At 45.9% G+C, this 16,026-nt stretch overlaps 1 protein-coding gene across 2 annotated transcripts; it reads right to left on the bottom strand.

The window, feature by feature from the left end:
- Window positions 1–809: 809 nt before the first annotated feature.
- Window positions 810–6,847, bottom strand: LOC134164784 (cytochrome c oxidase subunit 7A-related protein, mitochondrial). Of its 2 annotated transcripts, XM_062620924.1 has the most exons (3): window positions 6,704–6,847; window positions 1,970–2,095; window positions 810–1,147 (listed from the first exon to the last, which is right to left on the bottom strand). In XM_062620924.1, exons 1-3 carry the CDS (start codon window positions 6,773–6,775, stop codon window positions 1,004–1,006), a joined length of 342 nt encoding a protein of 113 aa, XP_062476908.1. In that variant the 5' UTR covers window positions 6,776–6,847; the 3' UTR covers window positions 810–1,003. The 2 variants fall into 2 exon arrangements, with proteins under 2 accessions (XP_062476908.1, XP_062476909.1); XM_062620925.1 differs by lacking the exon at window positions 1,970–2,095.
- Between the last annotated feature and the right edge of the window lie 9,179 nt (window positions 6,848–16,026).

Below are 16,026 nucleotides of genomic sequence, written 5' to 3' on the forward strand. Positions count from 1 at the left end.
ACGTTTTTTTTCTTAAGACTTGTGTGAAACTTGCTGTTCAAGGCTGTATTACATAGGAAAGAGAATGAATAAAGAGGTTTACTGGCCTCTCTCTTCCACTCACACAGCAAAGGAAATGTGCTTGCATTTGTGTACGTAAGTAGCTACGTGCGCGCTCCGAAAATAACAGGCAGCTGAGTTATGACAGTGACCTGTGATCAAAAATTACAGTTAAACACCCAGTGAGTTCTGAGAGAGGGTTTTAAGGGGATTACCATCTCAAAAAGACTGCAGCAAGGTAACTGAACCAGTTGTCTGGTTTGAGAGCTATGAGCTGAACTTAACCCAAAAGTGTACCAGTATGTTTATTGCACTATCCAGCCACTATCTATTCCAGTAGTCTGGAACTTTTCAAGAATTGCCTGTTTTATTACTCCTGTAGTTACCTTTATTGCAGAGTAAGATAGTTTGACAAACGAAAGTCCAGCACCTGGTATAACTGATGCCACAACACTGGTGCTCTCTGCTGCATACAGTGATGCTAACATTATTCATGACATGCCAGCGTTTGGAGAAGTTCCACTGCCACCTGCTTACGTAAAATGAGCTGTGTATGGCAGAAACGGGTTCCCAACATGTTGTTAATAATGAAATGATTTGCTGTTATTCTCCTGAAAACCAGCAGCAGCCCCCCACTAAGGAATGTGGAGCACAGCCCACAAAGCATTTCTCCTGTCCTCCCTCTAATTGTTTAAGCTGGAAGGAAGAAAAAGCTTCACTTTCTCCAACTATCCACACGCTCCTGCAAGACAACAAGTACAAAGCTGAAACCATGTTAAAATATGTCTTTATGTTGGTTTACACTGATTTCTAGAACGCATAAGGCAACCGATTTTAATACCCTTTTCTCTGGGAAATGTGACCTGAATAACGAACCCCGCATGATCACCAAATGAAAGCAAGTGCAGATACATGCAGGAGGTCCTTCAGGGAAGTGGCATGAGTCCCATGAGTTGTGGTTCATTTATTTTTGGTTTCTTGGTTGTGAGGCCATGTACAGTGCTACTAGACAGTAGATCGTGCCGCCTATTGTTAGAGCCATAGTGGTCCGATAAAGCAGCCTGTCCGGAACTCCTCGTTTCAGGTGTACTGGCAGCCCGTCTGGTTTCTGTGGGGAGGGGTGAAACAGAGAACAAAAAAGGAAGTGAACACCCATATCAAGACCATAAGGAACAAGCTTAATTGGGGTGAATTAAAAGAATTCCACATGGGAAACCTCCTGACAAATAGGCTATCTGCAATCAGGTGGACTCTGCAGTGTTCATTTAGCAAGACAAACGCAAAGGCAAGTTAATCTATTAGCCAAAGCTGTTAAGTGCAGGCAGAGAAAAGGTATCTTGCAGTATTTCTCAAGAGGATCTGGGTGGAAAAAGTTAGCACGACACATTCCAAATGCAAGCAGTGGGTAAGAGAGAAGAGGGAAGGTTATACAAAGCACACGCTTGAACTCTCTTAAGAATTAACTGTTTGGTTTTACGAGAAGTCCTAGTACACTTAGAAACTGCTTAACTAACAGACTGGCTTTGAGGACTTCACTGTGCTTTTCTACTGCCTTATAAGCAGCTTCAAAGTATACACACAACAGTAATGATCTGCTCTGCTCCTTCAGATCTGCTTTAAGGCAGACACTTGGATTCCCAGGCAGAAAGCGATTCCAGTTGTCAAATAACATAGTAAGAATCTTCTGAAGCCAGGGAAAAGGCAGGCAATGTAACTGGACTTTCCACTTTCTGTACTTATCTCCTCTGTAAGGCATATACTACCTTGTAGTACAGTACAAGTACACAGGTTATACCATACTTGACACTTTCTTAACTAGACTTGACAAAATGCTGCTCTAGTAGAATGACAGAGGTAGTTAGCTACATTAAAATAGGGAAAGATACGTCTCACTCTTGTTTTCATTAAGTTACTCTATTTTTTTCATTACCTGAAAAAGTTTCTGTAGGTCTGGCACCTTGTTTTTACCCAAGAAAGAATCAGTTGCTGGTATATCTGAAGCAAGTTTAGATGTTGTCAGAGCTGGGGATTCAGTGGAAACTATTGGTTTGAGTCCCTGCATAAATAAAGATTAAAATATCAAGGAATATAACACTTGCAAATGCACCAATTGTCACATTAGGCAGGCACTGCCAGTCATTACAAGGATACATTAGAAAGAGTATTTATCTGGTATGAGGACCTGTGACAATGAGCTAAGGTTGGCACACTGGTTTCTGAGCTACATCTTTGGGTGAGGGCTTAGCATCCTTTCTGATTTCTCAATGTACTCCCCAGGAGCAGCTTCACATGGCAGAAAAGAAATCCTCAGTGTAAGAACTGTTGCCTACGAGGGTGCTGGGGAGGGGCTCTTCATCAGGGACTGCAGCCATAGGACAAGGGGTGATGGGTTCACACTGAAACAGGGCAAGTTCAGGTTAGATCTAAGGCAGAAGCTCTTCCCTGTGAGGGTGCTGAGGTGCTGGCACAGGGTGCCCAAGGAATTTGTGAATGCTCCATTGTTTGAGGCCAGGCTGGATGGAGCACTGGCTGGCATGGTTTAGTGTGAGGTGTCCCTGCCCATAGCAGGGGGTTGGAACTGGATGACCTTAAGCTCCTTTCCAACCCAAACCGTTCTATGATTCTATGAATTTATTCCAGTCCTTGGACAAGGTACAGCAGATGTGTGCTCGTGCAGAAGAGTCAACATCAGCTGATTTCATCAGCACTGCTGAAGCCCTTGGTGAAATCCAAGCCAACAAACAGAATTACCTGCCTACCCCTCTGTAAAGAGTGTTTGTTTCCCTGTCAGAGGCCTGAAGGTTGGCAACATGCACAAGGGTAAAAGGAACTCGTTGCCTTGCTAGTGTGAATTCCCAAGTTAGATTTGCATTTCTGTGACAGCCCAAACCAGTTCAGGATTTGGAGCAGTTCCATGGCAATACCACCACACTTCAGCTATTGCATGTTAGGGGAATTGCTCAAACAGATCAGAGAATGAGAAAGTAGAAAAAACTGAGGTAAGGACCAAAATGGCAAAGGGGAAACAGGTAAGAAAGTTAAGCTGAGAATTCTTATTTCTGAGCATGCACTGAAGCAGCTTTTATAGGCTCGCTGAGCCCAGACACATCTAAATAGTATGTCCTTCACAGCAGAGAATACCTCCCTGTAAGAGGTTAAATATATCTGTTGCCACTAACACAAGGAATTTTTTAGGTAGGATCACTTGAGGCTTTGTTTGTATTAGGATGACCCAAGTAAGTAGAAGCGATTTTGTGTATGTTTTAAGGACCATCTACAGCATAGGTTAATCATTATAATTTCTCAACTAACTCCAAGCAATTCATAACAGCTAAAGTCACCAGATCGGTGTTCTGTGGGGTTTTTAAACAGCCACAAGCAGAAGAAGTTGCATCAAGTCTAGATATGGTAGTACGACTAAATTTCTACTAGGATCACAGTCAGCCTTGAACTAGGGAGAAGCTCACACAGTCATCCTCACCTGACAGCATCTGAAACTGATCCCACTCTTTGTACCTTAAACCCCAGTCAACTATTTGAAGTAATAGCGTTTACTGAATTTGTAGCAGTGATGGCAGTCGTTATCCTCCTAAATGTGAGTAGTAGTTTTTAACCTCCTGTTTATTCGAGCAGGCTATGTTGTTCATAGTACTGTACATAACTTTTCTAAATGAAAAATTAAGTCTTCTAAGAATGCCAGCACTGAGATGGAAAGAACAGCACAGGTTTCAGACTATGAGATTTCTTTTTGTTAGGATAAGCTGTTACGTTCCTGTCAGCAAAAGCATTTCTGAAATACATTCTGACCGATACTTTGCAAGCCCCCACTAAGCTTAAACCTGCATTAGAACAACACTCCATTGGGAAACATCAGAATGGAACAGCACAGAATTGACTGAATTGTTATACTGCCTGTTCGAGCAAGCAGGATTTGAATTGCAGGGTGTCTTCATCTTTGCAGAAACATCAAGACAAATAGAAGTGTAAACAGCGAGCTGTTTTACATGCTGAGCTATGGTTTTATCAAATACAGCAAAGAAATGGGAAGGAAAAAGAATTTACTTCATTTTGGACTTAGCATCTATTCACTCAAGTGATTTCTTTATATTTTAGTCCCTATTTATCAGTTTAATCGGACCGATGCACCTGAATGCGTCACAAAAAGGCAAATTCTACCAAAAGGCTGGCCTCAGAACACTGTAAAAAGGGACTGAAGGTGACTTTTGAAAATGCAGCTATTCTCTGTTCTATTGCATAGCTTGTTTGCTTGCTACAATAGTTGAGGACTAAGCTGTGTGAATGATGAGCCAGACACAAAAGACAGAGTCTGAAAACCCCACATCTATGAAGCGAGACTTGTGTGAAATTCTCCTGCTTGGAGACAATCTCATCCTCTCTATTATACTCTCTCAAAAACCAGGCTTTCACATTTCAGTGGTGGCACTGAAATGAAAGACAACGCCTGATGATGACCTACAAAGAAATCACAGTGTTCTGGAAGAGAAGTATTTCTGTGCCTTGGCCATTCTCCTTCTTGCTTGCAGAACACACAAGTGAGATCTATCCAGACTTTGTTTCTATCTGCAGTGATACTTATCTGCGAAGCTGGCTTTGCATGGACCTTTTACCAACCCAGTTATATGACACTACAGCATTTTCATCTAGAAGATGTCAAGAACTCGCAATTTATCATGTCTTTCTGTATCTAGTATAATGCTATTCATAGCTAATATTCATTAATAGAACAGGATGTGGGATAACAGAGAATTCCCTATTCTCCTCTTACCTTGCTTCTGCCTTTTTAATGCCCCAAAGCTAAAGATATACTTAAAAGGGGATGACTGTTATAATGTAATGGAGCCTGCTGAACAGAAAGTTAGGTAATACTCCACAACCTGGGCTCCAGAAGCCAGATGTTTTAGGACAGCTTTACTCCAGGTGGTTTATCAGGGCTTTCTGTATTTTTATGTTGGGGTTTTTCTCTTGGGATCCTACAAGGGATGCATTATTTGCAGACAGACAGTCACGGTGACCTAAAGCCTATGTATAAACACTATGTATTCTTAGTGTTCTAAGCTATACTCTTCCAGAAAGGAGGCACTTTACTGCTTGGGCTCGAAGCCCTTTTGCCCACCCGTGTGATGGTAACCCTAGCCTTTGCTTTCCTCTACACAAATGAAGTGTCAATGTTTATTCTTTGGCTATGACTTTGTGCAGAAGAGATAATAATGCAACAGTGGCAAATGTTTTCTAGCACAGGAGCCTGTCGGACGTGCACTTAATGAACAGATGTACTTTATCCTACTGTCTTCCCTGTGCCCTGCACCTCTATTACTAGGAGGAAGCCTTCCAAGGAGTGATGGGAAAAGAGTAAAATGAAAATCCTTCTTGGGAAAGAAACTGCCACATCAGAAAGTCACTGCTGCCCCACTCTTTACTTCAGATCTTGCGGTAATTCAGGACAGAAGGGTCCTCTGGAGCTCATTAGTCCAAACTGAGCTGAGGGTGCTGAGGCGCTGGCACAGGGTGCCCAGAGAAGCTGTGGCTGCCCCATCCCTGGCAGTGCTCAAGGCCAGGTTGGACACAGGGGCTTGGAGCAAGCTGCTCTAGTGTGAGATGTCTCTGCCCACCGCAGGGGGTTGGAAAGGGATGATCTTAAGGTCCTTTCCAACCCAAACCAGTCTGTGATTCTCTATGACTGTTGTCTGGAGGCAGTTCTTTGGCAAGCCTGACTTCTTAAAAATCACCCTTCCAATCCTAAACCTCCAGGGTTTGTGTTGTTCTGTTTTGAGGATTTTTTTTTTTTTTAATTACTAAACTGTAAGAACTTAATTTTTTCAAAGTTTAGTCAAAAACCTGAATGCTGCTTAGCAACCACGCTGCATTAGGCCCATGACATAATCACATTACAGACTTCCTAGGATTACTTAGGATTCACCGTTGATGCACGTACAAAGCAAGAATGTTCTGTGGTTTCTTTTCACCAATAGGAAATGCTTTATGTATTTAATGCTTGATGTAATCAGGATCTACCCTCTCTTCCCCCAGCTCCCCTCTCTTGCAGAATTAACCATGCACTTGAAGCACTTAAAGTACAACCGTATGTAATGCCACTTTTAACCCTCTCTTCCCTCAGCTCCCCTCGCTCTTGCAGAATTAACCACGCACTTGAAGCTCTTAAAGTATAACCCTATATAATGCCACTTTTAACCTTTATGTGCATGGTACCCAGGTCAGCGTCATAAGGAGGAAAGGCTGGTTTTCATTTTGCCTTAAACAAACCTCCCTAGACGCGTGTCCTCCCTACTAAGGCTGTGAATGCTTTCAGGAGTTAGTTTTTGTGCATGCAGGGACAAGGGACGGCGATTTGAGAGCCAGGTTAAAATGCCAGCAGCCACTGCTCCAGCCTGGGGGGCTCCTGCATGGCAGGAGCTTGCTGTAACACCCAACACATCCCAAGAGGCGCCTCGCCTTGCCCAAGGTCACCCGACCGGTGATGAGGCACGGAGGGGAGATCCCTCCCCAGCCGTACAAACGGCAGCACGGAACCGCCCGCCGCCGCCACCACCACCGCTGCCCCTCCACCGGCCTGGCCGGCTCCGGGCGGCGGGGGAGAGGACGGGGAAGGTCACGGCGGAGCGGGCGGGCGGCGCGGCCCGGTTACCTGCGGGTTGTAGGCCTCGGCCGCCGCCGCCCCGACCAGCCGCTGCGTGAAGCCGTGGAACCTGTAGTACATAGCGGGCAGCACCGGCGAGCGGCCCCGGCGGCACACCGGCTGCGACGCCTCGCCACCAAGGACCCCTGGACGTGAGAGGGCCCCGCCGGCTCGCGGCTCCCCGCCGCGAACGCCTGCGAGCGGTGAGCACGGGAAGCCGCCGGTGGAGCGGGGTGGAACAGCAGCGCGGAGAAGGACACGAATCGCTGCTAAAGCGGCGGGAGCGCGTCTCTCCGCCCTGCCGCGTTCGAAGGGAGGTGAGGCGTTTTCCAGTCAGGCAGCAGCGCGGGCAGCCAACGACCCGAGCTGTCGTGCGCTTGCGCACCGCCGCTCCAGCCGAAGGGCAGCGGGACGCGAGCCGGCAGCAGGTGCTGTGGAGGGGCGGGGTTGTCATCAGCCAATCGGCGCAGCGGGATGGGAGGCTCCGCCCACTGAGGGCGGGGCTTACCGTGGCCGGGGGAGCCGCACGGGTGCGCATGCGTGGAGCCGGCGCCGGGTGAGGGCGGGCGCTCCGCGGCTCCCTCAGGTGCGGCCGCCGCCGGGGTGCTCGCAGTCGGCGGCCGCCGGTGTCCGAGTGGGTGCCGGTGGGGGCAGCGCGGGTTCGGTTTGCGGAGCGTGATCTCGGTGTCCGTATCACGAGGATGGCAGTGCCCCGCTGCGGTCTGGAGGCATCTGAAATTGACCGTTTGGCTCATAAAGTGAGGCGGGAAACCAGCGTGGTGTGCCAGGGGAAGGCGGTGCGGTGCTGCTGCTGTTGGAAGCCTCATCACGGGATCCCAGCCTGGTTTGGGCTGGAAGGGACCTTAGAGCTCACCCAGTTCCAACCCCTGCCATGGCAGGGACACCTCACACTGGAGCAGCTTGCTCCAAGCCCCTGTGTCCAACGTGGCCTTGAACACTGCCAGGGATGGGGCAGCCACACCTTCTCTGGGCACCCTGTGCCAGCGCCTCAGCACCCTCTCAGGGAAGAGCTTCTGCCTTAGATCCAACCTGAACTCGCCCTGTTTCAGTTTGAACCCATCACCCTTTGTCCTGTCACTGCAGTCCCTAATGAAGAGCCCCTCTCCAGCATCCTTGCAGCCCCCTTCGGACACTGGAAGCTGCTCTGAGGTCTCCACGCAGCTTCTCCAGGCTGAACAGCCCCAGTGTTCTCAGCCTGTCTCCATAGGGGAGGTGCTGCAGCCCCTGAGCATCCTCGTGGCCTCCTCTGGGCTTGCTCCATGTCTTTATGCTGGGGACACCAGAACTACATCTCCCGACGCAGAGCAGCAGCCGCAGGGCTGAGGTACCCCTTGGCAGAGTTGTGCCGTGCCCTCAGCTCGAGGGCCTGCGGGTGCTGAGTGGTGCTTTGGATTCTGGGTCATAGGCAGTTGCCAACTGAGATGTTGTTGGTAGCTCAGAGTATCCTGCTCTTGCCCGTCTGGCAGTGCAAGTTCATGGTTTGGGTTCACCCTATTGTTGGTTAAGATTAAACATACCGAGACCTGATTAAGAAAGGATGGTTTGTTGTTAATGTTTAATCGTTAGCGACCTGCACCCGTTAGAGTGTTGCCTATTGGGAGACCTGCATAGAGTTGTGCAGATATGCTTGCTGTAAAAATATCTGTGGTCATGCACTGAGTGAAAACTATTAAAATACACTTTGCTTATAAACTGGGGGAAGAGCTATTCATAGGAGGTGGCTTAGAAAGTGAAATACCCATTTAAAAATATGTATGATATGGTTTCTTTACCCACCCGTGTAACGCCTTCTACTTATTAGAATTTGAATTTGATGGCAACAAAATGGAGCCTTGAATCTCCTTGGATTCATCCCCTTCTGAACAGATGTGTCCTACATGAGGAAACCCCTGTGAGCTCTGCGTTCTCTTGTGAGAGCAGGGCTATGAACCAGAAGTGCAGGTCCTTGCTGCACCGGTTCTTATCCAAGCCTGTTGCTCTGGAGGCAGGCTTTGTTCTCGGTGGGACTTCAGTTCCACAAGCTGTCCCTGCTGTCCTCTGGTCCAGAGAGCCAGCTGGGTGCTCCGTACGTGACACCCCGAGCTGATGCGCTGCCTCTGTAGGAACATTAACTGGAGAGGATGTGTTATTTGCTCAGTAAGTAGGGAATTTATGGAAATATCTGGTAAATGTTACAGGGAGAATGGTGAAATCCCTTCAGCTTTCAAGATTAGGCAGCATTAATGAACTGGAGCATGTGCTGCATAATTTATGGTAGAAAAAACTTGCTGATTGGGATTCTGTTTATTTCTGAGTAAACTAGAAGTTATGTTTGAGTACAAATATGCCTGTAATAGAGCCGAAGGCCTTGAAGATGGGGCATGCATATTCTTTTAGAGTGGGATGGTGTGAATCAAGGCTAGGTTTGAATGGTAACAGTCCTGTCCTGTTGAAATCCATGGGGTCTGGTATGTATTATAACCACTTTGGAACGTTCCCTGAGTATATCTGTCTGCAGATGCACCACAGCTCCTCCTGCCCAGCTATTTCAGCAATTTCAGGAAGAAACAGGTATGCCTGGCAAGCTCACTTACAAACCAGGCTTAGTGTCTTGCTCTTCTACCTTTGTTTTCCAGTATTAGTACGTGCTATAACCCCAGAGGAGCATAGCTTGTGGCAGGTCATGCACGGAGATAACACCGTTGTACAACTAGTTCTGGCTCTATTGATACTCTTAAATCACATTCCTGAAAAGTCATTCAATATTGACTGAAAGGAAAGGTTTGTGCCCTGGAGCTCCATGGCAGCTGTGAAAAACATGCACATTTATTCTCTTTTTTGGTTCATTTAAGCCAAGCTGCTTTAAAGTAAGCTGTGAAACTTTGCTGCTGCAAGCTGCTGAAACAAAACCTAGGTGCTATCTCTCTCTGTCGTTTTAGCTCATAAAATTGAAGATAGGGAATTGTTTACCTTGCAAGAGAGATGCATGGGAGGATGACATGAATCAAAACTACAGTTACAAGTGAAGCTTCTGCTGTTGTTCTTGTAACACAGGAGCATGGGGCCGTTCCGTGAAGAGGGAAGTAAAATCAGAATAGCATAAAGGCCTTTCTTTCCTTTAAGGGGAGAGACGTGGTTTTGCCATAGGCTTTTGGTCCATCTTTTGCTTTAGTCTCTAGGCTTTTGCTAAGACTGCTTTGTTTATCCAGTTTTCTGACATCATGGGTAATGAGGCTGTAAAACTTCCGGCCATAGGAAACAACTGAGGCAAAATGAGGCCAGTCGCCCTAGGAGGGTGGAAAGAAAGACTGGGCGTATTTGTGGACCATAAAACTACATGCGCTTAATCTGACCAAAGTGGCCCAAAAGGAGAAGACTTCCTGCTTTGGACCTGAAGCTGAACTCTGGCTGTTCAGACACTGAGACATAGGGACTGGTGGTTGTGCATCTGGTCTGTTAGGGATTCCCTAGCTTCATCTGCAGTGAGGTACTGGCAGCAGCCACATGCTACCCTAACAGGCTACCCTGTAGTTTGTTCCGTTCTTCCCAGATTTGTAAGGTAGCTGTTTTCATACATGCGAGTTTGTTTACCATGGCTTGTTCCTGGAATAGCACTAAGACTGTGCTTCCAGATGAGTAGGTTTCTGGAAGTGAATGAAAGGAGCAGAGTACCTTGGGCTTACTCCGCTTTTTTTTGTTGCCGTTGGCGATTTTGGGGTATTTATTTTCCTTTTGAGGACCAAACAAAAATACAAGGACCTTATTCTGTTGCTTAATGAGCAAACCCTTCATCTGCTGATCGTTATTTCAGCACAGATGCCTGTAACTCAAACTCTGTCAATCTGCCCATGCAGCTCTGTTCTTGAATTGCTCAGAACAACCGTGGGGGTGGATTTAAACCATGAAATTGCCGTGTGTGCTCGTGTTTTGTTTATGCAGTACTCGTTTTTAAGAGTACGAGATTGGGTTTTGCTTAATATTTGCTCTGTGTGTCCCTCTGTGTGTGTATACAGAATGTATACGAGCCCCCAAACTAGGAGATGATCACCAAGCCTAAGCTCTGTTAATGCAAGAGACTGTGACATGGTAAACACATTCCATTTGAATCGTGTTGTCAAATGAAAGGTAAGTCTATGCACAGAGTCAGGTGGGGGTTACTTCTAAAACCTGTGCCTGAATTCACTGGTGCTTTATGACCCAGATGTACCGGACACAACACGGATCACTCTTAGACTGGTATTGTCAACTAAGAGATTTATTTCTCTTTGATAAACTTAATACTGAAAATCAGTAAAAGTAATCTTTACTATTTAGGCTGCTCATACACTTAGAATAGTGAGAGAAATAGAACCAAAGTTTTTACTACGTATCTTTCTCATAACAAAATCCTTGCTTTTTTTTTCCTGAGAGGCAGCCATTTATATCTTCTCGATGGATTTAGAAAGAATTCCGTATTTCACTTCATTGTCTTCGCGTAAGGCTTCTGTATGTGAAATACTTGGTAACAATAGTGACTTAATAGCGGTTTTGGCAATAAGGGCGTTGTATTGTACTGTAGCATGATGCCCACAGTAGGCACAGCCTGGTAAATTGTGGAAGGTGAGATGTGAGGATGGACTTTCTAGATCCTGACGCCTGCCTAGAATCCCATTCACAGCTACTGCCTTACAGGCCTGTGATAAAGCCATCCAGAGCTGGTTGAACTAGTAACCATACTCCGTGCGGCAGAAGGTCCAGCTTTGCCCACATTGTGGCCAGGCGGAAAGGCTTTACTCAAGGGGATTTCTGTTTGACTGACTTTAAAAAGGCAAAAAAAAAATAAAAATAAAAAGGGCATACTTAAATTTAGCGATACAAGGGTCAACTGCCTGCTTCCTCGAGAAATCTTCCTCATAGAAAACACTCTTCCTTTATGAATCATTTAGCACATCAGAGGTAACATAATCAAAATACATTGCTGCCACGAGAGCAGTGTCTCCTTGCATTGAAAATAATGCACAGTTTTGACTACATTTATTTTTCACGCTTATATTCTGCCAGCAGCAAGAGTCATTTCCCTGTGATGCCTTTACAGCTGACAGTATCCCAATTATCTTTCCAGCAGCATCCTATAGTCTCACTGACGTTCTATAAGCATATAACTATTATGGTGTAAATCTCTTCATTTGGTAGCGTCTTGCAGGTTTTTGTGATGCATTTCCCCTTTGTCTTGCCACATTATAAATGATGATTTGGGTTGGGTTTTTTTTTTCCCTTTTAAAATAATCTGTCAGCTGTTGTATACCTGTCGGTGCTTTCTTACTCCCAGCAGAATAGGAGCACAGTCAAACTGGGAGCACAAGCAGATGAAAGAGCTATCTGCTTCCTTGTCCCAGCATTTCCCAGCACAGGAGGAGGTTCAGAAGATCAGGTAGCAAGCAGTGTGGGAGAACACAGGTGAAGTCCGGAGCAGGGGGAAGAGGAAAGCTCAGTAGCAGCTCCTCAGAAAAGAGGACTGACATGTGCTGGAGTGCGTAGAGTAACAGCAGGGAAAGCTGAAAGGAAGTGTTCCTGAACCAAGTCCTTGCACACATGAAAGGGCTGGATAGTTGCAGAAATAGGGAGCCCTCCAAGTAAATGCTGCCTGCAACATCTGCCTCTGCGTTGTGCAGGAACTTGTCTTTGCCAGAGCATACACAGCCTCACAGAGCCTGTAGTTAGATGAGTGTTCTTCATACTGCTCTTTGCACCTCTGTTTATAGTTTTGTCCCAGGAAACAGATGACCTGTGTGAGTGCAGGTGAGGAATGGAAGCAGTGGGATTCTCTTGCTGACCACGCTTCACGTGGGTGTAGAAAGTTCTGTTGAGAACATCTCCCCTCCTAAAGCCTTCTTGCAGCAAATCTCGCTGAATCGTCTGTGGCTCCTTTGTCTTGTGGAGGTTCTGGGATGCCAGTTGCTAACAAAATCTGTGCTCTGTTTTCCCAGGGAATACCAGAGCTCGCAGTACCATTGCTGGTGCAGGCATGTTCATTTAAGAGTGCTATATCCTCTTCAGCAGGCTGAGGGAACTGAAAGGGGGTGGTGAGGAGGTGTGGGAACGAAGATTTGCCACCATGATTTTACTTGCTTTTTGCTTTATGTACTCTTGATTGTTCCCCCTCCCTGATCCAGTTCTCTTTTTAGACTTTGCAGTCTGGAGCTGATGTGACTATGGTTTCCTGAAGGATTTCCCCTCTCCTTTAGACTACAGTATTTGTTTGAACAGTACTGTTCAAAGGCAGAAACTTAGAATCACAAAATAGTTAGGGTTGGAAAGGACCTTAAGATCATGTAGTTCCAATCCCCCTGCCATGGGCAGGGACACCTCACACTAAACCATGTTGCTGGCTTCTATGCATCTTCAGAATTGCTGGAGGCACCACTTTGACCCCATGAAATTGCTTGTCCCAGGTGCAGTTGCCACCAGATAGACAGTATCAGGTTATAATATACCAAATATAATCTGAACCTCCAAACTTGAGCTTCTTAGCACTGGCTAAACACTTGCCTTATAGTCTAGAGATTACACTAAAATAATGGGGAACCAAATTACTCCGGGTTCTTTCTTTGCTTTCACTGGGTTATTATATCATAGCGTCACATTTGTAGTGCTGCAGGGAGAAATTAATTAGGAGTCCCATCTCCACACTTGCCTTACAGGACAGTTTTATGGGTGGAGAGGAGGGAAATGTTCTCCAAATGCTATTAAAAAGATTTTATTTAAGGTCCCATATATTCTCCATGTAATCTTCGATTCACACATAAACCAATTTGAACATTAAAGATACCTCCATGTGTTCCTTTTTGGGTGATTGCAGCCTTAAAGCTTAAGAGCTTTCTTACAGCTGGTTTCAAAGGAAAAAGCAATAAAGTATGATTTGCACATTTGATGAGGAGGAAATGAAAAGATGTACTAGAGAGCTTATGGATAATTTGTGACTACTGGTAAATAACTGCAAGTTTCTACAATGGCTTATCCAATTTTCCCTCTGAACTGTAATGCTCAAGCTGAACATCTTTTGATTCAGATCTCTATCTCTCCTCTGAGCAGTAAAAATGCCTAATGAAGTGCTTACAGTGCTTATCTTCTTGCTCAAGTCTCCAAGCCAATTTATGGTGTTTTAGCTGAGCTTTTGTTCATGTTTTTTTTTAAAGCAAAGCGGTGAGTGTTGTTTGTACTGTATCCTGGTTTAAAATAGATGGAGAAAGATGTCATTTGGGAGGGCAAGTTATAGAGCTGGACACAGCAGCATTTGCTGCCTGTGTTGCTGGCAGCCTTAGAGCACAAGGAGTTGGCCGACATGGTGCTGGGCACAATTTTAGGCTGTGTGTGCAACAAAATGGTTGTGTTTAGTGTCCCAGCTGGTGTGTGAAAGGCCAGGGTAGGGCCCCTCCATGCCAGGATGGCACACTTTCATGGAAGTTTCCAGTGGTCACCTCGGAAAGGAAAGGATGTGACTTTGGGGAAGATTTTAAGTCAAAGTCCTCTGTTTGCCTTTGTGTGCATTTGGAGTTGTAGCCTGTAGAATCCAAAGGTTGGAACTGGATGATCTTAAGGTCCTTCCCAACCCAAGCCACTCTGTGACTCTATGATCTGAGAGACCGTCTGCAAGCAGACACATTCAGAACACATTTAGGGGAAGTAGTTAATCACAGATGTTGGCAATACAAGTTATCGTCACAGTGTGTAACACAAAGAAATGGATGAAGGCTTTCTGTTTCAGCAAAGTAGGCAGGTACTGGTTGGGTAACCTACCTACCAGGGATGAGTGGAGATGGGGAACTGCTTTTCCCACAGTTCTTTGAGGGGCAGGACGCTCGAGGAAGGAATGGGCAGGACGGGATGGCAGACAGTGGCCTGGCACTGCCAATTCAGAAATACTTGGTGCCAATGCAGCAGCCGCATGGGGAGCCAGGGAAAAGGGTAAAGACCAAAGAGGAGCGGAGTTGGATGGAAGAAGTCTGGCAAAGGAAGAAAGCAGAGATGTGTGTTCAGCAGGACAGTAGCAGTGATGGGGGAGAGGTCTGAAAAGCCCAGCCAGGTTCCTATTGTTTGTTAAGTGTCTGAGAGTGATCTGCATTGCATGTTCTTAGTTTAGAAAGGACTTCATTACTCCTTGAGAGCCTTTTGCACTGTTGGATTTAGTGATTTTCATCTCTCCCTGTCCCCCTACTCAGTTTCCTTTTTTCATTTATTAATCTTCCTCCTGCTCTTTGCAATGTTCTTACAATTTGCACGATAATTATGGACTCTAAGTGGGGATAAATCCCCAGAGCAGGGAACATAAAAGTCGTAATTCCTCTTGTGGATCTTAAGCTGGGATGTGTGAAAGCCTGCCAGTTGCTGAGGCTGTTAGCTGCTTCTAGCGTGACTGTCGTATACTGGTGGAAGTGGACCAGCCAGTGGAAATGCCTTGTCCAGACTTGGCCAGTTTGCTTTACTGTTTCTTGGTAGGAACTGAAATTTGGAATAATCAGCCAAAAAGTCAAGCAATACAAATCTGTAACTCCAGCATCCCACTGGCAATTCAGCTGTCAGGGCCACTCACAACTGGCAGGAGTAGGTGGCCAAAGGCAGGTCAGTGATCTTCACTGTAGCATTGCGAGTGGATTTGAATGGGCTGAGGGATGTGAGGTGCCAGGATGAGGCTGTAGATGAAGGGTGGGATGTGGATGATTTAGGCTATTTTGTATTGCCTTGTAAAAGCTTTGCTTTGCATGACTGTTTCTTCCCATTATATATGGCATTTATTGTGGGGGAGGAGAGAGCTTCTTATCCTACACTGAGACAGAGAAATGTATGGATATTTATTCTCAGCTATCTAATCTGGAGTTGAACTGCATTTCAAATGTGGATGGGCCGGTCTGTATGAAGAGAATGCAAAGGTAACAGCAGCCTCAGTCCCTGGATGCTAATGGTTAATGCTCCTTGAGTGAGGATCAGGTGAAAGGTCTAAGAAAACAAGACAGAGATGCTGAAGGTGGAGTCTGCTAGAAAGAGGGGAGCAGATGAGCTTCATGGTCCCTGGTCTGGTGTTGAGGGTAACCTGGCATTTACATCCAAGTCTGTGTTTTCCATGACCCAGATGACAAATAGATTTTCTAAAACAAAGCAAAATTCATCTTCAGCTTTTATTCTCTGCTGGTTTCCTGACTCCCCTGAGGAAAACTCTTCTCTTCAGACATACCTGGTTTTTAAACCTCTCCAGTCAACAGAGACCAAAACGTTGCTGTGACCTACAGGCTTAGTTTGTATCAAAGGACCCAACAGGTACAGCCTAAAGATTCTGCATCCAAAGGCAGGGATACTCA

The sequence above is a fragment of the Pezoporus occidentalis genome, unplaced genomic scaffold, assembly GCF_034315485.1.
Source record: "Pezoporus occidentalis ecotype Australia unplaced genomic scaffold, CSIRO_AGI_Poc_V1 ctg225, whole genome shotgun sequence".
NCBI lineage: Eukaryota > Metazoa > Chordata > Aves > Psittaciformes > Psittacidae > Pezoporus > Pezoporus occidentalis.